Source organism: Cricetulus griseus, chromosome 7 (assembly GCF_003668045.3).
Source record: "Cricetulus griseus strain 17A/GY chromosome 7, alternate assembly CriGri-PICRH-1.0, whole genome shotgun sequence".
Taxonomy (NCBI): Eukaryota; Metazoa; Chordata; class Mammalia; order Rodentia; family Cricetidae; genus Cricetulus; species Cricetulus griseus.
In genome coordinates, this window is record NC_048600.1 from 116,073,977 (window position 1) to 116,101,559 (window position 27,583).

The 27,583-nt window shown below is 49.6% G+C and overlaps 1 protein-coding gene across 1 annotated transcript; it reads left to right on the top strand.

Moving 5' to 3' along the window:
* Positions 1-613: 613 nt before the first annotated feature.
* Mpp3 (membrane palmitoylated protein 3) lies at positions 614-27,276 on the top strand. The gene is made up of 18 exons (XM_035448192.1): positions 614-638; positions 871-989; positions 1,208-1,285; positions 2,555-2,635; positions 2,873-3,010; positions 5,220-5,301; positions 7,332-7,417; positions 8,932-9,006; positions 12,095-12,291; positions 15,268-15,332; positions 16,809-16,829; positions 17,355-17,396; positions 18,403-18,567; positions 18,664-18,744; positions 21,673-21,766; positions 22,052-22,160; positions 24,649-24,771; positions 27,100-27,276. The coding sequence occupies exons 1-18, from the start codon at positions 614-616 to the stop codon at positions 27,274-27,276; spliced, it is 1,758 nt and encodes a 585-aa protein (XP_035304083.1).
* Positions 27,277-27,583: the final 307 nt, after the last annotated feature.

Genomic DNA, 27,583 nt, shown 5'->3' on the forward strand with positions numbered 1-27,583 from the left:
TGGGGAGTGGGTCTCTTGAGATAGGGTACTTGCTTCCGGCATAGCAGAAACTCCACTGTCACTTCTTCGTCTCCCCCCTGCCGTCAGACTGGCGGCTCCCTTTGGATTGGGGGCTGGAGGTGGGTTGGGGAATGGGGGTTCTTGTAGGCCTTAACCAGGTACTTATTGAAGGGATGTTGCAGCAGGGGACTTGAGCAAACACTCTTAGAAGGTAGCTATAGGGCAGAGCCATGGGCAAGAGCACCCTGCATGAGGCAAGGACTCTTGGCACTGCCAAGGTCAGCCTGGAAGAAGGAATCTGAGTTCCTATTCTGGTCCAAAAGTTCCTTAGGGGCCCCCAGCCTCTGTTTCTTCATCCGTAAAATGGGAAGCATTGATGGCCATCTTCTAGGTTTCATGTATAGTCCGAAAATATCATAATGTTTGGCATATTGAGGGCACCCAACAAGTCTTGTTCTCTGCCCACCCACCCCCGAGAAAAGTGACCGTTTTCTTATTTCTTGTGTCCTCACATAGGTCATAAGCAGGTCCAGGTGATGTGTGTTCATTGCTGAGTGGCTCCTTTCTCACCCCACAAACTGCAGGGCCAGCTGGGGACCTGCTAGGCACAGGCATGCCAGTGCTGTCCGAAGACTCGGGTGAGTGTCCTCCACCTGAGCTGCACCTGCCAGGCTCCCAGGGTTGGGGGAAACAAGACAAAACAAGACAAAACAGGAGCAGTGCTGTGGTGTTGCCTCTGAAAGCTACCGGCAGACCTGAGACTGTGGGGAGAGTGCTGTCAGGCAGGATGGGAGGTGTTGTCTGAGAGAGTTCTCAAGGGCAGGAAGTCCCACTGTTTCTGGACCTTGTTTTTTCTTGCCTCTTCCTCAGGTTTGCATGAGACCCTGGCACTTCTGACCTCTCAGCTCAGGCCTGATTCCAACCATAGGGAGGAGATGGGCTTCTTGAGGGATGTCTTCAGTGAGAAGAGCCTCAGCTACTTGATGAAGGTGAGAGCCCCCTCAGCTCCCCTCCCATCCCCAAGGGAGGCTCTTCCCTGTGTCATCCCAGCCACTTCCCTGCCCCCATGAAGGTTTTTAACTCACTAGGCAGGGCTTTCCATGCACACTGCTATGGAGGGGACCCCACTTGTGGCCCTAGGTGTCACCACAACCCTAGGTGTCATGTATGGTATTCAAGGTAAAGCAGAAATCAAGTATCTTTGCAGATTCACGAGAAACTCCGCTATTATGAGAGACAGAGCCCGACCCCGGTCCTGCACAGTGCCATGGCCCTTGCTGAGGATGTAAGTCCCAGACTTTAATGTTTTGATTTAAGGTGGCGCACTACTTACTCCAGGCCCAGGAAATGTTCTTACTGACCTTGTAACTACTGATTAGCTGGGGACATCAGAGGTGGGGACCCTGAGGATGGAAAGGGAGAGGTAGCTTCCTTTTCCTCCTTCTCATCCTCCTCGTGTGTGTGTGTGTGTGTGTGTGTGTGTGTGTGTGTGTGTGTGTGTGTGTGATGCCAGGGATCAAACCCAGAGCCTTGTACATGTCAAGTGTTGTATGGCTGAGCTGTAGCTTTAGTCTTCCCTGAGCTTTCTGGCAAGGAGGGCCTTGTTAGCCTTGGCTGGGACCAGGAGACATGAGGATTCCTGCTGACCGTGTGTTCTGGAGCAAACCTGTTCCCTCAGCTGTAAAATGGGAACCTTGGATCCTATCAGTAGCTCCCCACCTGTTCCTGGTGATATTAGTAGGTCAGATAGTGCCTGTGTCTGGGCTCTGAGAGGCTGCCATGTAGTCTTGAATTCAAGGGACTTACGGTGTATCCCTGCTGACGAGCTCTGGCATCTTGACTACTCAGGGACCTTCGTTCTTGTGGTTTTTGGTTTAGCTGTCTGGGTTGTTGACATAGGCTGACTTCTATATCGGTCACCAACTAGTTAGCTGGGCTGTTTCCTAGAAGATGGCCATGTGGGGGATGGCATAGTCTGTGACATACACTGTACCTGGCTCCTCTACAGTATGATCATTTGGAGTGGGTTACACCCCCACCCCCCACCCCCCCGGCTCTGCATTGCCAACTTTGCCACTAGCTGTGTGTCCTTAAACAAGTCACCCAATCTCCCAGCCCCAGTGTCCTTGCCCATGGCATAGCCTAGTGACAAGGGCACAGACTGTCTGGCTGGATGAGGCTGGGTTTAAATCCTGGCTATGCCACTGTGAGCTTTGTGATCCTTGGCAAGGTTTGTAATCTCTCGGCCTCAAGATTCTCATCCTTACATAGCAAAATTAAAGTGCTCATGGTGTCTGGTTTGTTGGGAAGACCCATATAGAGTAACAGTCTATAGTAGGTTTACCCTCTGCACGTGTGTACTTCTGGTACCTGGTTTGATTTCCCCAGATCCTCCACCAGTTCCTGAGTGACAGATACGACATGTTTCTGGGTGATGAAGCCATTATCCCTGAGAGGAACCTTGTGTCTGAGGCCCAGGGAAGAAGGCTTTTCCTGGGGGATTCCAGCAGGCTGTCGCAGGGGCACCCTAGCCTCCTATCTCCTTCTCTTACAGGTGATGGAGGAGCTGCAGGCCGCCTCTGTGCACAGTGACGAGAGGGAGCTGCTGCAGCTGCTGTCCACCCCCCACCTCAGGGTAGTCACGCTGCAGTCCCTGCACACCCACGCAGCGGGTCTCCTGGGATGGAGGTGGAGGGAGTCTGGGTCCTGAGATGGAGGAGGAGGCTTCTGTGTGAAGGATCCTAAGCAATGCCCTGAGGAGGGCGGCTTTTCTTAGGCAAAGGATCTGAGCTCCTTTCTGCCCCTGCCCAGCCAAGGACCCCCTAACCCTGTGAGGGTATAGTGCTAGCCCTTTCCCCTGGTTTTTTTGCAGGCTGTGCTCATGGTCCACGACACAGTTGCCCAGAAGAACTTTGATCCTGTTCTGCCCCCTCTGCCTGATAATATCGATGAGGATTTTGAGGAGGAATCAGTGAAGATTGTTCGCTTGGTGAAGAATAAGGAACCGTTGGTATGTACGGGCTTCTCCCCAGGTATTCTTCTGTATCTCACACCCAACCCAGAAAACCAGGAAGGCACCCTCCTGAATTCACAGTGAATGACAGCCACTTTGCCAGGATGACTGCTCTTCTCTGTAACACCTCTGTGTGCAGCACACTCCTTTTCCCGAGTGGATGCTGCTCCTCTTAATTTCAGCTAAGCCATCGTGTGCAGTATGCAACCTGCACGGCTGTGTAGGGTGACATTGGTCACCATGCTCAGAAATGGAAGTTAAGAGACTCGGGCCAAGGGTCAAATGTAGCCTACAGCTTAATTTTGTTGTCGTTTTAAAGGCAAGATAGAGGCAGGTGGATCTCTGTGAGTTGGAGACCAGCCTGGTCTTGAAAAACCAAAAACCAAAACAAACAAACAAACAAAACCCACCAAAACAACAACAATAACAAAAACCAAGGTCATGCTTACTCATTTGTCATGAGAAGTTGAGTAATGACAGCGGAGACCTGAGCCTCCCCTCAAAGCCTTAGATACATATACTCCGTCCTTTATAGACAGTTTGCTGACCCATCTCTGAATGCCCAGGCAGGGTGGGTGCAGCCACACTCTCCTGGAGGCTGACAGATAAGCACTGTTTTTGCCCCTGCTTCCAGCAGTGATGGACTGGGCAAAGAGGCGAGTTTGTTCATCAGATGGAAGGAAGTGGTGGGTGCCCAGAGAGCTTAGTGCTTGCCTCAGAGAACTGCAGAGCTGGCATTATCTGGTTCCAGCTCTCCCCAGCTGACCTGTGATGGGTGAGCCGTGTCTCCCAACAGATGAAGATGTCCCCGTTGCTTCTGCTTCCTCACCTGTGCCACAGAGTTGGCACAAATCCCGGGTTCCCTCCTGTGTGCTCTCAGTGCTGGGGGTGGAGGTGGTTCGGAGAGGGATATGTGATGGGGACTTGGCAGGTCAGGGAACAGTGGGCCTCGGGAGGTGTAGTGGACAGCCTCTGCAGTCAGCAGAATCTGTTTTCTCTGCTTCTCACGATGACACGGACATTAATGGGAAATGTGCAGCGTGTTCGTGGCTGGTCAGTGACAACTGATGGGCGTTTATTACTGACTATGGACGTTGGATGCTTACTGTTTACCCGTCACATGAAGTTTCCGTATGGGACCCTTGCAACAACCCTTTGAGTTAAATGCTCCCCCTCACCCTAGAGGAGGCAGGCTCAGAGAACACAGGGACCTCCTGGCTGAGGCCACACGATTTCTAGTCAATGGTTGAACTGGCTGTCCAGGCTTGGCTCCCTGCAGCCCGCCCCCCCCCCCCAACCCCATCACTGTGCTGACATGGGCCTCTTACCTGGTACAGGAAATTAGGAGCTCATTAGTGCCTTTTTTTTATCCCAGAATTCATCTCTTTGTGTTTCATGGGCCAAATCCTGGTCCTGATGCTCTGGTGGGGGCATAATTGCTTCCTGTTGGCAACAACAGAAGGCCCAGGAACACTGGGGTTGGCTCGAGGCAGGTTGAGAATTTGCTAGCACATGTTGTCCTCATTATTAAATGTCTTTGCTAGTGACAAGGGCTGTGATGAGACAGAGAAAACACTGGGTTGGCGTAATCAAAAGCTCCCCCTTCTATGAGGGTGACGTTGAGGAGTCTTAGAGTCCCTGATACCCCTTCCTTTGTATCTTGTTTATTTATATGACATTTTAAATCGCATTTATTTGTTTTGTGCATTTGTGTATGTGGGTGCCACAGTACAAATATAGAGACCAGAGGACAACTTGTAGGAGTTGGTTCTCTATGTGGGCCCTGGGGATTGAAGTCAGGCATGGTTGGAGATACCTTTATCAGCTGGGCCATCTCACTGGCTCTATTTAATTATTCTTTTTGAGACAGAGTCTCAAAAAAGCTCAGGCTGGCTTCAGACTCATTGGGTAGCTGAGGATGACCTTGAACTCTTAATTTTCCACTCTGTACCTCCTGAGCGCTTGGATCGCAGGCATGTGCCAACCACGCCCAACTCAGGAGGCCTAGTCCCTTGTGCAGAATGGATCATTGTGCTTTGTAAGCTGCAAAGCATGGCGCTTTCCTCATTTCCTGTCTTATGGTGTTCTCAGCCTTGGGAAGGTTCCCACTGATCCACCTTCCCAGGGTGGCAGAGGGAAGAATGAAGGGAACAGTGTCAGTTGAGGTTGCCTTGCTAGAGCCTGTCTGTTCATGTCTCTCATTCAGGGTGCCACTATCCGAAGAGATGAGCACTCAGGGGCTGTCGTGGTGGCCAGGATCATGCGAGGGGGTGCGGCGGATCGGAGTGGTGAGTGAAGCCTGTAGAGTGGTGAGATGCCAGCCTGGGTGAGATGCTGGCTCTCTATCCCCACCCTAGGGTAGCCTCTGTGGGGTTTGCTTCGCTGTGGGGATTGTGGATGGAATTCTCAAGGTCCCAAGGTTAATGGGAATTTAATTGAAGCCTAATAGGCTTGGAGTTCTCATGGGTGGTCAGGAAAGGGCTCTGGCATTTGGTGTAGGCAGAGATTATAACACTTGAGTTTGGAGATGGGCTTGGTTGGGGATTCCTGGCTGGGGTGGGGATGGTCCTTGCCACTTCCAGTAGCCCCATCACCTTGTGAAACTGCAGTGGACAAGAGTGTGTTCATGACCCAGATTAGTTTGGGTAGAAAACAGGTTGACAGTCATCAGTGCATGGGAAATCTGGTAAGCAGGCCTCTCATTGTAGGGGATGTTACCTTCTAGGTCTGAAAAACTGACTGGAGAGTTCTAGGCCTTACTTCCAAACACAGGCCCCTGAGCATATTGGTAACATATAGGCTCTGACTCAGAAATCTGTACTCCTAATGGTGGCGACGGCGGCTGCTGGCCCAGTGCCTGCTCAGAGCAACAAAGAGAGGCCAAATTATGTCAGGACAATTGTCGTTATAGTAGTGGCTACGGGCTGCGTGTGGTGGCACTTGGGCCTATAGTCTCAGCAGCTTGGGAGGTTCAGAAGGGACGATTCCTTGTATACAAGAGATCAAGACCAGCCTGGGCTACATAACAAAAACCTGTCGAAGTAAATAAGTAAATAAATAAAGCTAGGTTAAGTGAACAGCTTAGTTGGTAATAACTGGCTTGTCCAGAATATTCATGAAGCCTTCTGCAGCAGTGCATAAAACACCCTTAATTCCAGCACGCAGTAGATGGAGCTAGGAAGGTCAGAAATTCAATTCTCTTCTACAGATTACCTGGGTCTCAAGACAGATACATAGACAGATACATGGATAGATGCACAGATAGCTAGATATACAGTTACATAGATAGATACACAGTTACATAGATAGACAGATGATAGGTAGATACAGAGATTCATAAGCAGATGGGTAGTTAGATACATAGATAAACAGATGCACAGACAGATGATTGTTGGGTAGGTAGGTACAAACATCATAGATAAGTACTGGTGCCTTTAAGCTTCCTCATGAAGACTTAAGAAAGATATTCTGGGAGTGTGTCTGCAGTTCAGGAAGATAAAGAGTTAATGATACTTTTAAGAAAGCAGAGATGGCGAATGGGGAGATCTCTCCATTGGTAAAGTGCTTGGTTTGGTTCCCAGCACCCATGTACAAACCTGAATGTGGCCATGTGCTCTTATAATCACAGTACTTGGAAAGCACTGAATTGGTGATCCTGGGTCCCAATGAAAGCCCCTGTCTTAAAGAACAAGGTGGGTGGTGCCTGATGGGAGATAACAATGTCCTTTGGACTCTACATGCGTGTGTATACAAGTATCCACACACCTGTATACCTAAACACTCTCTTTGTCAGCAGAAAGCAGCTCTCTCTCTCTCTCTCTCTCTCTCTCTCTCTCTCTCTCTCTCTTTGTCTCTCTCTCTCTCCCTCCCCCTGTCTCTGTCTCTCTCTGTTTTGGTTTTTTGAGACAGGGTTTCTCTGTGTAGCCTTGGCTGTTCTGGAACTCATTCTGTAGAACAGGCTGGCCTCAAACTCAGATCCACCTGCCTCTGCCTCTGCCTCTGCCTTTTGGATGGTGGGATTAAAGGCGTGTGCCGCTACTATCTATGCAGCTTTCTATACTGAAGTGCCTGTGCATGCCTGCATTCTAGCTCTGCTACTTCTTAGCAATGTGGCTTTGTCAGGGCTGTTGTATGTGCCTGACTCTCAAATGTACCTTACACACGGGGACCTTCCCAGAGGATGGTTTGAATTTGATGCTGAGTATCTTTAGACCTGAATCTGCCCTGTAGTGGTTTTCCTAGTGCCCAGAGGCACAAAGCCCAGCATCAGGGCCTCCATTTTTAGTGCTGAGCTAACCTCCATCCCTGTGTCTCCTAGGTCTGGTCCACGTTGGCGATGAACTCCGAGAAGTGAACGGAATCGCTGTCCTGCACAAGCGTCCAGACGAGATCAGCCAGATTCTGGTCTGTGTGGCATGCCTGCAGAGAGGGGGTCTTCAGCTTCCCTGTCTCTGCTTCCCTGTTTGTGTGAGGGTGGGGCAGACACAATCGTTTCCAGTTCACCTCTCCCAGTGCCTCTCTCTCAGCTCTTCTCTTCAGTGTAGCCTTCCTCTTCATCCCAGCTCCTCAGTCTGAGAACCTTCCAAATCTCAGGTTTATCCTAGTCTAACTGACTTTAATCGCCTTTGCACTAACAGAGCGACAGAAAAGGGTTTTTCAACTTGTGCCTGGTTATTATTAGCATGGAAGAAGGGTGTAAAGTACTTATAAAGTACTTTTTTTTTTTTTTTTCCGAGACAGGGTTTCTCTGTGTAGCTTTGGAGCCTATCCTGGCACTCGCTCTGGAGACCAGGCTGGCCTCGAACTCAGAGAGATCTGCCTGCCTCTGCCTCCCGAGTGCTGGGATTAAAGGCATGAGAAGATTTGGGGGATGGAAACAATGTCTGTTCCGGGACAGATGAGGCAAAATGGCTATTGTGGAGAGTGCCTCTGCAGCTATGGCAGGCTCATCCTTGGGTATCCTCCACTGACTTAGCTAACTTCTAAAGGTTGTTGGGGTGGGGCAAACAAGATCAGTGCTAAAGAGACAAGACAGCCCTTCAGCGCCTCCCCCTTCCCCACCCCCGTGTTGCGGGGTGGGAACAACACAGGTGTAGCTGGCCCTTGGATCTTTATGTGAGCATCATGGGCTCCTGAGTTTAGAGTGAACTTCTATGACCTGGGGGGTAATCCTGCTCTTCCTCCTGGGCTCTGAGACTGAGGTTCAGGTCTCTGAAGGAAAGGGAACCTCCTAGAAAGGGGGAGTGGCCTAAGATTGGCTCCCTGTGGAGGAGTGGGAGCAAGGAAGGAAGTCCTAATCAGTCAGGACCTAGGATAATTTGACTGAAGTGGATTATTAAACTAGCCCGAGAGAGGCTGGAGAGATGGCTCAACAGTTAAGGGCACTCAATGCTCTTCCAGAGGTCCCAGGTTCGATTCCCAGCAACCATATAGCTTCTCACAACCATCTAGAACTCCAGTGCCAGGGGATCTAATGCCCTCTTCTGGCCTCCACAGGACCAGACATGCAAATGGTATATAGATATCCCATCCATGCAGACAAACACTCATATACATAAAAATAAGTAAAAATTTAAAATAGTCTAAGGAACATCAAGGAGGGGTCTTGGGACGCCTGAGGTCTGGAGCTTTGGGGGGCTGGAGTTCATTGCATGCCTTGTCTTGAGTTCTCATTAAAATCTCCAGTCTCTCTGTCCCATGGAAAGGCAATGTATTCATTTCCTTACTTGCTCTAGCCCTGGCAGTCGATGTCAGCCATCATAGGCAGGTAACTTGATTCTTAATAGCAAATTCTGCCAGGGCAGAGGAGTGGAAGCTGTCAGTCTGCCTTTCATTCTGAACTCCCACCTAGGAAATGAGATGAACTCACCGAGCATAGGGTCCCGAAAGCCACTGGCCTGTGTTCCCTCTCCCTTTAGGCCCAGTCTCAGGGATCCATCACCCTCAAGATCATCCCTGCCACCCAGGAGGAAGACCGCTTCAAAGAGAGCAAGGTACGGGAAGGTGGGCTCCCTGGGGCTTGCTCTACTGGGGAAGGGTGGGCCTTCTGAACCCTGCCAGCTTGTGCATCTGGCCCCAGTAACCTCTCTCCAGCCAAGGACTTTAATAGTCCTAAGTGACTCATTGTACCCTGCTGTTTGGAAACAGGATTTTGTGTGGTGTGCTAACAAAAGACAAGCTTACTGTAATGGAAGTGGAAAATCTGGGCCATGGAGAGAAGGTGCTTAGGAACTGGATTCTGGACCAGTGAAGTAACTGCCATTAGCTTGGTTGTTCACTGGGCCTACTTTTTGGTCATGACCTCTCTGCTGGGCTCTCTGCCAGGGGATTTTTGCTGTAGAAGGGGAGGCTGTCTGAACGAGTGGTTCACTGCTGTGTGGCAAGCGTTTCTGGAAGAGTGTGTAGCGCAAGAGACATCCCAGAAGGCATTTCAGATTGGGTGCAGGGGTTGGAGGGAGGTAAAGATGGCTAGAGTTTCAGAGAGAAGGGTCAGTTCCAGGCACCTGTTAGACAAGTGCCTGGAGGCCCATGGTGGGGGAGCATGCTTGGGGGGAATCTGGGAAAAAGGGCTTGAGGGTCAGGTGGGAGGGGCATTACTGGGGATGTGGGATCAGCTGTGAAGGACTCGGGCACAATTCTTGCCTAGTTTGGGTGCTCCTATATGCTGACCCTGGCTTAAGGGTGTGAAGGCAAACAGCTTGTTTGGTGGGAAGTGACCCCAGGCTGCATGGGTAGGGAGGTGAGGGGAAGGGCAGGCAGCCCTACTGGTAAGCAAGCTACCCAGAAGTCACCACCCACTGAGGGTGCCTGAAGCTTAATCCTGAAGGGCTTTTGGGATCAGAACATGCATGTTGTTCTTCTCAGCCAAGGGCTGGGGAGATGTGTACATAACTCCCACCAGGCCCTGGGGCTTTGTTCTTTGTAGTCCTGACTGCTAGATTAGAGACAAGCAAACTAGCAGCCACAGGAAATAAGTCCTGAGGCAAAGGGGTGCAGGTGCACCCTGAAGTCAGCCGGCATGCACTAACGTGGTACAACCCTGGGGATGGAGAACAGCCCAGAGCCCACGAGACAGCTGAACCGTGCTAAGAAGGCCTATTTATTGGGTGTGTGTGTGGGGGGGGGGCGAATTCATCATAGCACACACATGGAAATCAGATGAGAGCTTGCAGGGGTCAGTGTGCTCCTTTTACAGTGTGGGTTTTGGGGTTTGAACTCAGGTCATCAGGTTGGGCAGCAAGTACCTTTACCTGCTGAGCCAGCTCGCCAGCCTTGATGAGAGGTTAAGGGCGTTCTGACCACAGGGATGTTTTAGAAAGCTCTCTGGGCAGCCCAAGCTCTCTGGGCTGTGATTTTCAACCTTCCTACTGCAGTGACCCTTTAACACAGTTCCTCATGTTGTGGTGACCCCCAACCATAAAGTTATTTTGTTGTTACTTCATAACTTAATTTTGCTACTGTTATGAATTGTAATGTAAATATCTGATATGCGGTCCCCACAGGGTCAGGGAGTGGGTGGAGCTAGAGGCAGGGAGGCGCAGAATGAGGCTATTTGGAAGCCCAGGTGGGAGACTATTGAGAACGGCAAAGGCTATCAAAGAGGGTATCTATTTGATGATTCCATAATGAACGTGGACTTGAAGTTCTTGGATGTGAGACAGAAGGGGAACAGAATGAGTTTTCATCTGAGGGTGGAAGGAAGCGGGCCAGCCTCAGCCTTGCCACCCTGTGCTGAACACATGAAAGAAAGCCCAGAACAGCCTCGGGCCCAGAAGAGGTGTCCAGGCTTCATTGATGAGGGATAGATGATTAGGAACAGCTGGCGTCTTCACTGACCTCTTGTTTTGTAACCAGTGAAGGAACAACCTTTCCATGGCATTTTCTTCCTACCACCCTTAGATTAAATCCCAGAGCATAATAAATGATACTGACTCCTGTGTGGGACCGTAGCATCCTGTGTGGGGGCTTGATACAGGAAAATAATCTGGTACCCTGTTCCTTAGTCCTGTTCTCTTAAATCTTTCTTTGTGACCCACTGCTCCACCTGGACAGCCACTCACTGCACCATAGGGTCTGTATTTGCATGAGGGTGTCTGTCCCTACCTCAGAGACCCAGAAAGTTCTTCTTGCTGTCTACCTTAATCTTTTTTTGTTTTTGCCACATGAGGGAATCTCAGGTACATCTGAAGATGAATCTTGATCTCTATATTTTCTGTTTGCCACTGTAATAATGGGGCCTACATAGTCTAGAACTAGAGAACTTGAGATAAATTCATAGCACTGGGTGAGAAGAGAGCCAAGAGGTGGGAGTTAGTTCTGTGTCCTGTCCCACCTTCCCCAGAGAGGAGACTTGGCCAAGTATATGGCAGATAGGGCAAGGTGGTGCTGTCGAAACTGTGGGTGCCAGTTACAGACTTGGGAAGTGAGGGCAAAGTCCACCACATAAGTTTTGTTGACATTTGTACTCCTTCCTCTGAGGACCTCTAGGGTCCTTGCATAGATGGTAGTAAAAGTAGCAATGGTTACAAATTGTGCATGTGTTTGTGTGTTTGCTTTTGTCTCCAGGGTTAGTTGTTACTTAGTGTGGCTGTGGGCCTTGTCTATTTCCTTTTTTTATAGTTTCATTTTAATTGTGTGTGTGTGTGTGCCACAGGGTATACATGGAGGCCAAAGGACACCTTGTAGAGGTTAGTTTTCTCCAATGGAGGAAACTGGGGGATCAAACTCAGGTTGTCCGGCTTGCATATGAAGTGCCTTTACCCACTGGACCCCTGTTTTCTGACTCTCTTTGTTTGGTTTTGGTGTTGGTATTGCTGGGGATGGAAGCAGTGTTTCATTTATGCTAGACAAGCACACTGTACCACCGAGCCATTCCCTAGCCACTCATTTTCCAAGTACTTATGGATTTCTTGACTCGTGTCCAAAATGGATGAAGAACACCAAGAAACAAATACAGGGCGTTTCTGACTAGCTTTCTACTCTCGAGGCCACTTGTGTTTTCTAGCTATGAGTGGCCATTGTCGATATGTGGCCTGTGCCCTTATATAGAAGGGCCTCCTCACTGCAGCCCTTGCCATACAGGTGTTCATGCGTGCCCTCTTCCACTATGACCCTCGGGAGGACCGTGCCATCCCCTGCCAGGAGGCAGGCTTGCCCTTCCAGCGGAGGCAGGTCCTGGAGGTGGTGAGCCAAGATGACCCCACCTGGTGGCAGGCCAAGAGAGTGGGAGACACTAACCTTCGAGCTGGCCTCATCCCTTCCAAGCAGTTCCAGGAGAGGTAGGTTTGGGTTGCTGTCGTGGTGTGAATGGTGGTACAGGGACACTCCCTGAGTCTCTGTCACCTCAGTCGTGGGGAAGCCCACTGAGGGAAATAGCAGTCACTTTTATGTCTTTGTGTCTGTTCTAGTCCTATAGCCAGGGGATCTAGCCGTTTGAGATTTCAATAATATATGGACATTTACTTCCTCCCCTCCCCCCACTATTGGGATCAAACCCAGGACCTAGGTAGGCATGCACTCTACCCCTGAGCTCTAGTCCTACCTTTCTGTTTTACTTTTCTGTTTTGAGACAAGGCCTCATTTAAGTTGCCCAGGCTGGCCTTGAACTCATTGTTAGCCCAGGATAGCCTTGACTTGCAATCCTTCTGCTTCAGCCTCCCTACAGGCTGAAGGGACCACATCAGGACCAGCCAGACATTTGAACTGAGTTAATGCATACAGTTGTTCCTTAGTATACTCTGGGATTGATTCTAGAACCTTCTGGATGCCAAAATCAGTTGGTGCTTAAGGGCCTTGCACAGAATGGTGTTGCATTTGCATATGGCCCCACTACCCCCCACATCCTCTTGGTGCTATCACTCTTCTCGGGGTGATATCGGATGCCACATTGTAGTGGTTTGAATAAGAACAGCCTCCATAGACTCAGATGTTTGAATGCTTGATCCCCAGTTGGTGAAACTGTCTGGGAAGGGTTAGGAGGTGTGGCCTTGTTAGAGGCATGGGCTTTGAGGTTTCAAAAGCCCATACCACTCCTGGATAATTTTCTCTGCCTTGTGCTTGTGGATTGAGATGAGAGCCCTCAGCACTGCTCCCATCGTGATAGTCGTGAACTCTAAACCTTGGGAACTGTAGCCCCAAATTAAACTCTTTCTTCTATTTGTTTTGGTCATGGCATCTTATCACAGCTATTTGTGTTAAGTGCTGTGTGACAGGCTGGCATGCTGTATTGTATAGGGATAATGAGAAGAGAGTCCGTGCACAGCCTGTATAGGCACAGGCTGGTTCCCCCTCTCCCCCCAGATAGTTTCAAACTGCAGGTTGAGTCTGCAGATGTAGAGCTCAGGGACACAGGACCAATGATACCTTACAATATGAACTAACAGAAAGTGGACTGAGAAACATTCACAAGGGGACAAGGAAGATAAAATTGCCCAGAGTCTTCCCTGAGTCTAAAGAACACAATTTATTTCCCACCTGTGCTTTCTCTGTGTGTGCTGTACACAGAATTTCCTCTTTTTTAAACTTGTGATTTTGACATTAACGTTCCCCGTGTTTACATATTCCTCATGTGTCGTCTTAATGGTTACATAATATTTCATTAGAAATGTATACTTGATCTTGAGCTGTATTTATTAGGATTGGTTTGGCTTGTTCTATATATCTTTTAAAAATTATTTAATGTGTATTTGTGTGCCTGGATGTATGTTACGTGCACCATGTGTGTGCAGTGTTTGGGGATGTGGACATCGGAAGAGACCATTGGATATCCTATAGAACTGGAGTTATTGGTTGTTGTGATCTGCAATGTGGGTGCTGGGAATCAAACCTGGGTCCTCTGGAAGAGCAGCAAGCGCTCTTAACCACTGAGCCATCTCTCCAGCCCCTTTGCCATTTTTATTCATTTATTATTGCTGTTAGTATTAGTAAGGTTGTTTTGAAGCTGGGTCCTGCTGTGTAGTACAGGCTGACCTTGAACTCTTGGCTGTCCTTCTGTCTCAGCCTCTTGAGAGCTGGGATTACGGGTGCAAGCCAGCATCCCTGCCTGGCATTAGAGTCAGGCACCTTAACCTCAGCTGTGAGCTCTTGTTCTGCCCTGAAAGAGCCCACAGTGCAGAGGAAAAAACCAGGCCTTCTTCCTGTATGTAAAGGTGACTGGGGTGAGGGCTGTTATCTTTGTAATCTAGTGCCAGGAGCATGCACCCTTGTCTGGGCATGCTTCATGGAGGAAGGGTCATACCTGAGCATGTCTGACTTCCTTGCGGCTGCCTCCGAAGGCGGGCTGCAGTTTTTCTCTGTTGCAGCCTGCTGTAGTGATCATGCACACAGGTTTTGCAGGCCTCACTGTCTTAGAGGTGGGAGAGCGCTCTTTCCTCTCTTTTATTATTTTTATTTATTTTTTGCATGTGTGTATGCGTGCACCTGTGTGTGCCTGTGTGGAGGCTGGGGTTAATATCCAGTGTCTTCCTCCATTGCTCCTCACTTCTGTTTTTGAGACAGGGTCTCTGAGCCTGTCCCACTGATACGGCTAGTCTTGATGGCCAGTGAGCCTCAGGGATCCCCCTGCTCTGCCTCCCCAGAACTGGTGTTACAGGTGTACATCCCAGCACCCAGCAGCTGGTTGTTGTTTCTTTACATTGTAGGCGCTGAGGGTCAAACTCAGCCCCTCAGGCACTTCACCATCATTCTCCCCAGACTCTTGCTCTATTTGAAATGTGGAATCTAGATGCTGCCAGAGCCCTGGGGTGATGTTTGAACCAGGGAGCCCTGGATGACTTCCCGTCTGACAACCATATTGGATACTGCTGGGGAAGGCAATAGCATGTGTGGGGGAAGTGACATCAATGTCACTTCTGACCCATAGCTCTTCCTGAGAGTTCTGTTGGCTTCCATTTTCCTCAGAAATGGGGAGGCAGGATAGGGGTGGAGGCAGGAACCTCCCTGTCTCAAGAGTCAGTGTGGTAGTATGACCAGCCATGGTGACTGGGGGCAACAGCCCACATTCCTTCATGAAGCTGTCTTGGGAAGGACAAGGGTTTTGGGGGCCAGGAGACTCAGTTTTTTCCTTGTTATAAACCAGTCAGCTCCATGAAAATGTCCCCTTTCCCTAGCCAGAACTCACTGTGAAGCAGGAGGTCCTTGGCGTGCCCAGGTGTGCCCAGCCGTGGGATTCAGGCCTCAGTTTCCCCAAGTTTCTAGAAGGCTCCCTTCAGCTAGTTCTCTGACCTAGATGATGATGTCCACTTGTGTCCCTGCAGGCGGCTGAGCTACCGGAGAACAACTGGTACCCTGCCAAGCCCCCAGAGCTTCAAAAGGCCCCCCTGTGAGTAGAATGACAGATGTGGGGTGCAGGAGGGGCAGAAGGAGCTGATCCTGCGTTAGAGGGAGGGGTGTCGAGGCCCTGTCTGAGCCTGCAGACCTCCAGAGGAAGGAGATGGTGGGGAGAAGCATGGGGAGGGGAGGGCAACCGTCCTAGAGAGGAACTTCTATATTGGGGTCCATGGATACCACGGGGGGCATGTTAATACCATTCCAAATTGGTGTGCAAGTCTCTGTGGGTGTCTGTGTTTGGAAGAGTTCCAAGCTCTCCTTAGCTTCCTAAGGAACACTTTGAACTTGAACATTAAATTTGCTGATATGGAATGGGAATCCGGGGTGTCCATGCATGGCCTTATGCACTCTGGGATAGCTATGAATGTACCCCAATTGTAAAAGTGCTTAAACTTTTATGTTTTTGTGACTTAAAAAAAAAAAAAACCTCAAATGTGTGTGAACTCTTAGATAACATTTTGTCTCAACATCACTCCAATGCATGCACCCTCCCCCATACCCTGGGCCATGGGTGGACTATCCCATATGGTCCAGGACAGTGTGACTCCAAGAAGCCAAGAGGCTGGATACCCTTGCTAAGTGTCCTTTCGCCTCTGTGAGAGCGTTGGGAGGCTCAAACAGAAAACGCTCATTAGATTTGAATTTGAGATACACACAAAGTGCTTCCTAGTGCATCCTGTAGAAGCATGTTAAGAAATTCCCTTTAGCTTGTTGGGCAGTGTTTATTGGATATTCTCTGTGTACCTTACCTTGAAAACAGCTTTGCCTACCATCTTGCAATTTTGAATTTTTTTTAAAAAATTGTTTGGTAGTGCCAGGACCAATCCCAGGGCCTCAGACACACAAGGCAGGTGCTCTGCCACTGAGCCATTCGCTCTCCCTTGCCTTTGGTTACAGTGGCCCTGTGAAGGGGGTGGGATGGCAGCCTCACCCCCCAAATGGAAACATGGAGGCTCAGAAGGTTCTGTGTGGGGTTTTAGAGGTCTTATGTGCAGGTCTCAGAAAGTCCCTCATAGAGAGGGGTTCTCCCAAAATCTACCCTCTATTGCTGGTTACTCCTAACTGAGGGAGGGGCCTGTTCAGGTACCTGCATTTTCCAAGCAGGTCTTAAACTCCAGAAAAGCAGGGGCAGGGTCTTTTCCCACTGTGGGACCTCAGAAGGAGTCACTCCAGCAGCCATTGGCGATGACTGTGTTTCCAGGCAGGTGAGGAGGCTGCTGAGTAGTCAGCCAGGGGGCTACTTCTACTGACCATGCAGTAGCTTTCTCTGGCTGCTAATTGGCCACACACAAGAAGACTCATTAGCAGGGCTGGGGTTTAATAACGCACCGCATAGGCTTGTTGGAGCAAGGAAAGGGGACAGATGGAGATCTCCTCAGGCTGCCGAGGCTGTAGCTGCCTCTCAGCCGCAGGGCTTCCTGGTTCCCTGCACTAACGCTGTCCCATCTGTCTTTTATGCAAACTGCAGATGATCAGCCTTGTGACAAAGGTAGGCCTGGTGTGTTTGTCCCCCACCCCGTGCACACGAGTGAGGCCCCTCTTCTGTGGCGCACCTGGGGCTGAGGGGGCTGGTTTTCCTCCTCACACCTGGGTGCCTGTGCCCAGATGTGTTGGGTGGGAACAGGCTTCAAAGCCTTAGGACCCCTCCCCATGTGTCTAGCATTAAAGGATGATGCTGTGACCCCAGTGCTAGCTAAGAGCCCAAGAAACAAGAAGGCATCTGGGTGAGGTCTCCCATCTTATTCCTGTGTCCCATCTGGAGCTCACAGACTGGGAGGGGGCTTCCTGGCCCAGAATCCCCACCAAGGGCTGGAAAAGTTATTGGGGCCTGTTACGCATGGAGAACAGAGCAGAAGCAGAAGATCTGGTCCCAGGGCCACCAAGAGATAGACTTCTCTAGAGCTTCCCTGGATCACCATCCCAGAGGGCTCTGCCTGGCTACCTAGGGGCTGGGTCCCTGTGGCCTTGAGGATGTGTCCAGTGTGACTCACCCCTCTCTCTGTTTGGTTTCCAGAGACGTGTGATTGTGAAGCGTCCCTCAAAGGACACTATGTGGGTGAGTAGCAGGCTCTCCCCTGGCACCCCTCCCACTCATGCACAGGCCCAGGCTTCAGAACCTGAGATCCCAGCCCCAGGAACCTGTCAAGGGCTGCTGAACCTGGGGGACCCTCATCTCATTGCAAAGAGTCAGCCAGCAGAAGGTGGTGTCCACGAAGGCCCACCCTGGTCCCGCCCAGCTGCGGAGCTGTAGAGACATAGAACCCTGTGTTGACACTAATTTTATCTTCATTGTTGTAATGGGAGTTTATTCAGTGTGAACCTCACCACCACACACAGTGATGGGATTTTTGTTTTCCCTAGTGTTTCTCCCTCAAAGGTCACAGAAGACAGGCAAATGTCTCCCAGTGTTTATTTCAATGTGATTTCAAACTCACAGACTTAGACAGAGAACTCCTGGGCGCTGCACACCAGACCTGAGGATTGTCACCTCTCCAGTGTTTTTCTTATTTCCTTTTCTGTCTCCTGTCACATGAGAGTTAATGTACACATCCTGTCCCTTTACCCCTAGGCACCTCTGTCTGTATTTCCTAAGGACAAGGACATCCTGTAACATGACTTCAGGGTAGTGATCAAATCTTGGACATTTCCTTTGCATACAATTCTATTGTCTTATACACAGTTATTAAAATGTCACCAGTTGTCCCAATAATGTCCTTCATTTCCTCTGGTCTGGGATCCAATCTGCAACCACCCACTGCCTTTGTACATCCAAGTTCCCATTTTACAGAGAAGGATATTGAGGCTCAGAGAGATCAAGAGACTTGTTAACCTCAGGTCAGTCACGTGCCAAGGAAAACAGTGACCTTGAGCCTCAGTCTTGGATGTAGGGGCCACCCTTTCTTCATATCAGCATACTTCCTGCACTGACCATTCAGGGCAGGAGTCTGGGCAGCCAGGCATCCAGCCCTACCTCCATGCGAGCTCCCTGGAGAAGGTCGTTATTGGTGGAATCCCAGAACCAACGCCCCCCCCCCCACCTTGTCCTTTTGCCCTTCCCCAAGCTGGTCTTCGGAGAAGCTTCCGGCTAGGCTGCAGGGAGAGGCTGGGTGGCTCACAGGAGGCAAAGGTGCCTGCAGGAGCTGAGTCTCAGGAGCTTCTGACCTACGAGGAGGTGGCCAGGTACCAACAGCAGCCTGGGGAGCGGCCCCGTCTGGTGGTTCTGATTGGTAGGTGACATCCTGAGTTTCCAGGTGGGCTGGCTTCCTCAGGAGTGGTGGGGAAGGAGTTCTTTAGGGATGGACTCAACCTTCCCTTTGTTCCAGGGTCTCTGGGAGCCCAACTCCATGAACTGAAGCAAAGGGTGGTGGCCGAGGACCCCCAGCACTTTGGTGTTGCTGTTCCACGTAAGAGGGCTGTGTGTGTGTGTGTGTGTGTGTGTGTGTGTGTGTGTGTGTGTGTGTGTGTGTGTGTGTGTGTGTGTGTGTGTGTGTGTGTGTGTGTGTGTGTGTGTGTGTGTGTGTGTGTGTGTGTGTGTGTGTGTGTGTGTGTGTGTGTGTGTGTGTGTGTGTGTGTGTGTGTGTGTGTGTGGTGTGTGTGTGTGTGTGTGTGAGTGTGTGTGTGTGTGTGAGTGTGTGTGTGTGTGAGTGTGTGTGTGTGAGTGTGTGTGTGAGTGTGTGTGAGTGCGTGAGTGTGTGTGTGTGTGTGTGTGTGTGTGTGTGTGTGTGTGTGTGTGTGTATGCCTGTGAGTGTTTTCCAGGGACTGTATTCTTCATGCGCATCTTAACTTTTTTGGTACTTTGGGTGTGAGAGTCCACCAGACATTGTATGTATGGTGTATGCATATGATGGGACCTAGGAATGATGAGAGTCTCAGTTTCAGAGACAGCAAGAACACCCCCTGCTGAGTGTCTTGCTGGGGAGGGCAGTGAGTCCAAAACACAGTGGTCACAAAGCCACATACTCGGTGAGGTGGGAGGTACTGCCAAGTACTCCGCTGAGGGGGGAGGTATTACTGTAGCTGGATGGTAGCTTGGCTCGGTGGCTGGGCACACTCCTGGGTATTATCAATGGTTCTAATCCCCAAGACAGTGGGATGCCAAGACCCAGTAGGTGTGGAGGAGGAGAATGAGAGCCCTTACATGTAGAAACTTGGCTGTCCCTACTAGTACCCCCCAGAGAAGAGGTACTGTAATACCATACTGAGGAGAAAGGCCTCTCAAGGCTCAGAGAGGTTAAGTAACTAGCCCAGCATCACACAGCAGGAAAGAGGGTAGAACTAGGCTTGGAGCCTAAGCAGATGATCCTAGGTCATTCCTAAGTGGCAACATGGCCACTTACCATGGTCCCCCATATCCCATCTCTCTCGGTATGTGTCTTTCCTCATTCTCTTACCCTCTGGCCCTGAAGGGATGCAGTGTCGATGTCTGGCGGTCTTGGAGGGGGGGTGCTGTGGGACAGGAATGATCTTTTCCAGAATGTTCTGGGGAAGTGCAGCTACAGAGACTTTCTTAGGACACATTGCTCTTCCTGATCCCAGGCCAAAAGCCTAGCCCATGGCCATTGGAATCATTTTCTAGGACCTTGTCCAAAGTGGAAGAGACTTGGGGAGGGGGTGGGGCTGTGGAGGCCACTCTGAAAGCACAGCTTTGAGGACTTTTGGAGGTCCCACCCTTTAGGTCTCAGGTGGATGAAGCAGTGTGACAGGATTTGCTCTCCCTCACACACACTTCTGTCGCTGAGAAGCCTGTACTCAGAATTCATGCCTGCCTGTTTCCAGGCACCCACAGCAAGGTGAAGTCAGGGAAGACTTCCCAGAGGTGGTGACTTTTATGTTGAACATTGAAGTGTAAATAGAAGTCTTCCAGGAAGAGAAGAAAGGAAGCGTTTGCTATACAGAGGGAGCAACATGTTCGAATGGTCACACATGGCAGTGTGACCCAGGGTGGCTATGCTAAAGACTGGGAACAGTATTATAGATGGCAAGGCAGGAGATGAAGCTCCATTGAAAGTTGGGCAGGTCATGAGGGACTCCTGGGCTCCTGAAGATGTTTAACATCAAACCAGCAGGAAAAAGTCTGAAGAAAGACAGTGACATGGGAAAGGGCCCTTAGCAACTCTTTGGGGGATTGGCCCGATGCCACAGGGAAACAGGGCATCCTAGGGGTGGCTTCAAGGCTGGATTACTCTGTCTTCCAAATTTCTGTGTCTTCTGGGGAAAGCTCCGAGTTGCCCCTCATATCTCCTCTCATTCTGTGAAGACTTGATTGGCCCAGACGGAGTTCCATCATGGACATCAGTAAGGACGCTGCATTTAAGAAGCATGTCCAAGAGCTGGTGCCAGGGAAAGCCGTGCGGGTGGTACAGGGGCTGCCTGTCCGGTGTCTCCTTTTCTCTCTCATAATGAGAACTGCATAAGGAATGGACAGCCCAGGCCTGGGGCATGGCTCAACTGGGAGAGTGCTTGACCAGAAAGCGTGAGCACCTAAAATTGGTTCCCAGAGTTCATATAAAAAGTAGGTGTGGTGACCTTTACTGATAATCCACATGCTGGGGCAGGGGTGGCAACAGGCACATCCCTGGTGCCCACTGGTCAGCTGAACTGGTGAGTTCCTGAGACCCTGTCTCCAAAAGTCACATCATCTGTAGAATGACATCTGAGGTTGACCTCTGTCCTCCACACATGCAGGTACATAAGCTTGCATGCCCTCTCTCTCTCACACACACACAGAGCTTAAAGCAGGGTCAAATGTATTTGTGCCCATTTGCTCTCAGATGAGAAAATCTAAACGAAGATGTTGAATTAAGGACTTTTCAGAGGTTATTTAAAAGTTCTGGCACCAAGAAGAGAGCCTAGCAGAGTAGCAGGAGCCTGAGCTTGGCACAGAACCATGAGGTTCCTGGCTCTGACTGGCATGGTGCCGTCTCTGGGCCCTGGGTTCTCCTGCTACAGGATAATATTCTTCGGGGTCTGAGATGAGGCTCAGTTGGTAGAGGGCTTGTCTAGCATGCCTGAAGCCCTGGTTCCAGTCCCCAGCACATCACCTGTGAGTGATGGCGCACACTTGTAACTTCAGCACTTGGAAGGTGGAGGCGGGAGGAGCAGAAGTTCAGGTCATCCCCAGCTACACAGTGAGTTTGAGGCCAGATTGGGATACATGAGACCCTGTCTTAAAAAGGAGGGGAGCTTCTTTTGCCTGTATCAGAGCTTGTACCATGTGAGGACACTTGATGAATGGAAGTGGCTGATTGGTACTGAGATCTGTGATGAGCTCTGAGGCCAGAGCACAGGCTTGCTGTTCTTCTTGGCCCAGCAATTCTTCTTTCTTTAAAAGATACCACCAGGCCCCGGAAGAGCCATGAGAAAGAAGGGGTGGAGTATCACTTCGTCTCCAAGCAAGCATTTGAGGCTGACTTACATCACAACAAGTGCGTTTGTTGCTTCATGAGCCATTGTGCCCTCTGGTAATTGTGTGTCTCTGTGACTGTCCAGTCCAATTTTGTATCAATATTTGACCCTGTGGATGGGCTTTTGGAAGGGTAAGGGAAGCAGGAAGTGAGAGAAATATCATATTGGAAAACCCACTCTTCCTCCTTCCCTCCCCCCCTCTCTCTCTCTCTGTGTGTGTGTGTATGTGTGTGTGTGTGTGTGTGTGTGTGTGTGAAGATGGGGTTGCTCAGAAACTTAAGTCTTCCCCTTTGATGATGTTTTAGGTTCCTGGAGCATGGTGAATATAAGGAGAATCTCTATGGGACCAGCCTGGAGGCCATTCAGGCTGTTATGGCCAAAAACAAAGTTTGCTTGGTGGATGTAGAACCGGAAGTGAGTTCCTGAGCCATCGGGCATGCTGAGTTTATGAAACTTCTAACCCAGGGCGGCTGTCCATTCTATAGAACATGGAGATCAGTCTAAGGAAGCTTTAACTCAGAGCACTGGTGTTAAGAATGCTGGGTCCTCTTCTTGAGAATTGGATGAAATCTTTACAGCCCCAAGCATGTCCTGCTATTCTCAAGTCCTTGATTCATTTGAGGGGGCCCAGGGACCCTCTGAGTAGCCCGATATCCAGGACAGTAACCCTTACATGGAGCAAATCATGCAATAGATTGGCAAGCCATGGTGGCATGGTGGCACATGCCTGTAGTCCCCACTCCTGGGGAAGCTGAGGCAAGATGATTGTGATTTTGAGGTCAGCCTGGGCTACATAGTACCTGTCTAAAAAAAGAGTGGGGTAGGTTATAGAGGCTCAAAGTGCTTGCTGATTTTCCAGAGGACCCAAGTTCAGTTCCTAGAACCCATGTCAAGTGGCTCACAACAACCTGCAACTCCAGTTCCAGGGGGATCTGATGCCCTCTCTGGACACTCCTGGCATTGCACACACATATGTACATACCACACATAGGTGTACCTGTGTCCGCGCACGCGCGCGCGCACGCGCGCGCGCACACACACACACACACACACACACACACACACACACACACACACACACACACACAAACAAACACACAATAGTTTAAGTCCCTGGCTTTATTTGGCCAATTGTAACAGGACAGAAAATCATTAGTATGTATACCCAGGCCACATTGTTGCTACTCTCCTTCCTTGTCAGTCTCCTGCCTCTGCAACTGGAACAAGTATATGTAGTGAAGAGGAGGCCCCGAGGGACAGGTTGGGGAGCAGCCTGACCTTAGCAGAGCTTCAAAGCCTGTTTCCTTTCTCCACAGCTGGAGATCTTCAGGCTCTGCAGGCATCTGGCATCTTCTTAACCTTGTCTTTCAGAAAAACTCCCTCACTTTGAACTCATTTTCTTCCTACTACAGGAGCAGAGTTTTGATGTTATGGTATAAACTGCGAGCTTTATTTTACCTGCGTCAGCTTGAAACATGTTTTCCAAAAGCACATTTTGCCCAGGAGGGAACGCCTCTCTTACTTGTACTCCCCGTGAGCTGGTAGTTGAACATCAATGTCTAGAGGCTCAGCAGCTAAGAGCACACACTGCTTTTGCAGAAGGCCAGAGCCCAGTTCCCGGCTTTCACACTGGGTGGCTCATAGCTGCCTGTCATTCCAGCTCCGAGGGATCCATCACTCTCCTTGGACCTCCTGGGGTACCTGTACTCATATGCAGGTGTGAGTATGCATGCTTTTACAGAGGACACAGGTTCACTTCTCAGCACTATATGGTAGCTCACAAACTGTAACTCCAAGTCTAGGAGATCCAACCCCATCTTCAGGCCTCCAAGGGCGCCAGGCACATGCAGACGAAACATTCATCCACATGAAAATGAAATGAATCTTTTTAAAACTATGAAAATACGAATGTCAAAGATTTGTTTTAAATCTTTATTTTATTTTTATGTGGATGAGTGTTTTGCCTGCCTATATGTGTGTGTGCTACTTGTATGCAGTGCCTGAGGAGGTCAGAAGAGGGCATTGAATCCCTTGGAACTGGAGTTACAGACAGTTGTGAGCCACCATGTGGGTACTGGAATCGAAACTAGGTCCTCTGGAAGAGCAGACCAGTCAGTGCTTTTAAGTGCTGAGTTATCTCTCCAGCTCCTCCAAGATGTACAGGGTTTCTCTATATACAGGGAAACTCTGCACAGCCCTGGCTGTCCTGGCGTTGTAGACCAGGCTGGTCCAGAACTCAAACATCCCCCTGTCTCTGCCTCCTGAATGCTAGGATTAAATGCTCCACCATGCCCAGCCTCTCAAATATTTTTTTAAAACATGGTGTGTGTGTGTGTGTGTGTGTGTGTGTGTGTGTGTGTGTGTGTGCAGATAGTGCATAGAAATTCAATACCAGTGTTTACAAGTAGAGGCCTTTACCCCGTTCAGGAGGCACACTCTTGTTGGCAGTATGATTTGCATGTGGGAAAGCAAAAATCTGTCCTTGGTTCAAGTGACCCCCACAGGTCATCACTTCATTTACTTTGCAAACCTTTGCTTCTTTGAATATCAGAAGGTGGCCTGTGGAGTGGCTACACAGTGTAAGCAGGGCAATGGTAGATGACTAAAATGTATGTACGCTGAGCCCTTGGCAGAATCAAAAGAGCCCAAGGAGGTTAATTGAGTTGGAGGGGCTGAGCTGAGTCTCTGGCTTCTCAGTGCTCCTCATGTTGTCTGTCTGGCCCAGAGGAGTTCAGTGTCAAAGTGGAGGATGAGAGAATGTGGCGAGTCTGCCCAGTAGAAGTCCATCGTGTCAGGACTGACCACTAGGGCCATTGCCATTGAGGACAGAAGCCCAGGAGGACTGAGCTTTAGGAATGTATGTGTTTCAAAAAGCGTAAAATTTTCTGGAATTTTGTTCTAGGCACTAAGACACCTGAGGACTTCCGAGTTTAAGCCCTATGTTATATTTGTGAAGCCTGCAATTCAGGAGAAGAGGAAGACACCGCCTGTATCCCCAGACTCCGAGGACCCAGCAGCTTCGTTTGTAAGTTTAAAGTTGATTGTTTTTTCTTTGAAGGGAGGGGCTGCACCTAGCTGACTATGGCCACTCTGAGGGAGAGGGACAGAGAGCATAGCTCCTGCACAAGGCTGTCTTTCCATTTTATAAGGCTAACAAAAGATGGTCACATAACCAGAAGGTTCAAGAGGGGTAGGAACCATGCCTTCCAATCCGGGCAGGGTGTCTGCCTGGACTCACAAGCTCATGTCAGCATCTTCCCCTAAAAGGGAACTGAGAGTTGTCAGGGGCTCTATGTAAGCGTGATAGACCACAGTTGGCTGTTGAATTTCTGAGTCAAAGCCAAGCGTTGAATGTGTGTATGGAGTATGTATGTACAGGTTATGTGTGTAGGGTGTGTGTGTGCATGTACACATGGGCAACTATGGAGGTCAGAGGTCAGCTTTAGGTGTCTTTCTTCAGGAGTTGTCACCCTGTCTTTCGTTTGTTTTACTCTATGAGTGTGTGTGTGTGTGTGTGTATGAGCATGCTTGCTCGCAACAGTGGGTAAGGTAGGACTGAAGTTCCAGGGATTGTGTGGAGACACTGCAGAGAGCTTCTGAGTATTCGAGTAGCCCTGAGAGAGAGAAGATAGGATTGCAGAACACCTCCCGGGAGAATTTAGCTTTTTCCCTCTGGACAGATAAAAGAAGAAATGAGCTTAGTACTTTCTTAGGTTTCCATCATTAAAAAAAAAAAAAGAAAGAAAAAAGAAAAGAAAAAAAAAAGTCTGGGCCTTTGTCACTCATCCCTGAAATTACTGATGCCACAGAAAAGAAGGAATTGATGACAGAGGCAGAAAGAATATTTTGTAAGTAGGTCTCCACAGGGGAGGTCAGAATTCCACCTTCCCATATGGCGGTGTGAAAACAGGTCCCTAGAAGCAGGGAAGGCAACAGAGGGACAGAAAGGGACATGGGTGAAAGCCAACTACAGATTTCATGTTGTATTTTCTTGAGTGGATCTGCCACTTTCCCCACAAACCAGGTTTGTTGTCCACGTTACACAACTGAAATTCCAGTTCCTAGGGACTCTGCATGAAGCATCACCAGGTTGGGTAAGGCAGAGTTTTTGTGTAGCTCTTAATGCTAGGTGTTGGAAAAGAAGCGAGGTGCTGTTGTGAAGCCTTAATCTAATCATTCTTTATCAATAAAAAAAATCAGGAGTCAGATATCAGGGTAAGAACCCAAAAGATCAGAGAAGCAGGGGAGCAGCCACCAGTGACCTGCTCTCCCGTTCCTCCATCCGAAAGGCTGAGATCCCCTCTAAGCCCTGCCTTACTGCTTCCTGTCTCCTGTCTGTCCTCAGTCCTTCAAGACCTCTATGGTTAATTTTGGTCAGTTAGTCGCTGCCTCCACCCTCTGACTCCAGGCAAGCTTTATTGTCAGACTATAATCAAAGTATCACAAAATACAGTTGTCCCAAGGTTCTCTTAAGTCATTCTTCCTTCTCTATCCCGCCAATTTGGCCCTGCTGTAAAACAAAGAGTCAGTGGCTCTTTATGAATGAAAAAATCAACACAGAGAATGCTTAGAAGTATGTGTGTGTGTGGGGGGGGGCGGTGGTGTGTAGAGGCCAGAGGTTGCAGACGGGTATCTTCCTCTCTCACTTCACCTTATTTTTGAGGCAGGGTCTCTCACTGAAACTGGGGCTTGCTGTTTTGCTTAGATTGGTCTGGCCAGCAAGCCCCTGGGATTCACCTATCTCTGCCTTACCCTACTCTGCCCTAGTGTTGGGGTTATAGATGCATGCCCACCCAGCTTTTACATGGGTGCCTGGGATATGAACTTTGGTCCTCATCCTTGCATGGCAGACACTTTACCTAATGAGCCATCTTTTCAGCCCCTCTATTTTGTGTGTGCGATATTAAGGATCAATCCCCGGCCTCACATACATTAGGCAGGTGCTCTGCCACTAGTCAATAGACTTCTATTTTTTGGAGACAGGGTCTTGCTTTGTAGCCCAGGCTGGATTGGAACTCATGATCCTCTAGCCTTCTGAGTGCTGGGATTACTGGTGTGTACCACCACATCTAGCTTCACACCCGGTGACGCTGGCTTTTATACACAGATATAACCAGGCACCCTGAAACAATGGTTCTCAGTTCAGAGGTCCTTGGGGAATATTTTGGGAGTGTATGATTGTGTCTGCTGTCCATGGGTTTCCTTCTCTGTACTATGCTGTTACTACTCTCTACTCTCATGCTCACAGTTAAGGTTATCTACAGGACACAGGCATCCATTCGGCACATTAAATAAAGGCAGGTTCTGCCAGGAGAGCATCCCCCCAGACCCTATACTGTCTCTTTCCTTGCAGGATGAGCAGCAGCAAGAAATGGTCGCCTCTGCCACCTTCATTGATCAGCACTACGGACACCTGATGGACACCGTGCTCGTGAGGGAGGACCTGCAGAGTGCCTGCAGCCAGCTCAGAGCTGTCATAGAGAAGTTAAGCAAGGACACTTACTGGGTACCCATCGGTTGGGTGAGGTAACTGCATCGTATAGCATCCAGTCTGGAGGGACCTCAAAGACCTTATTGCCCAGCTTCCCTCATGTATTGTCAATGAATCGCAAGTGCAGAGTGGAGCAGGATTTCCCACAAGCTGTCATCGCCCAGTACTGGTGGGAAGCTTTGCTTGGCGTTGGATTTTTGTCTGTCTTTTTGCACTGCACCCCTTCACGAGTTGAATTGAAAGGGGCAGTTCACAGAGTAACATGTCATTCATTAAAGTCTCGAAGGCAAGTTGGCCTTGATTTTTTGTACCAAAGCTATGTAGCCACTGTCTTTTGGGGGTGATG

What these genes read in the sequence shown, in the direction of transcription:
- Mpp3 (XM_035448192.1), top strand. Translation starts at nt 614, where the DNA reads ATGCCAGTGCTGTCCGAAGACTCGG. An exon ending in CCATGGCCCTTGCTGAGGAT is followed by an intron (nt 1,286 to 2,554) that starts GTAAGTCCCAGA and finishes CTTCTCTTACAG; the next exon opens with GTGATGGAGGAGCTGCAGGC. An exon ending in GCTGACTTACATCACAACAA is followed by an intron (nt 21,767 to 22,051) that starts GTGCGTTTGTTG and finishes ATGATGTTTTAG; the next exon opens with GTTCCTGGAGCATGGTGAAT.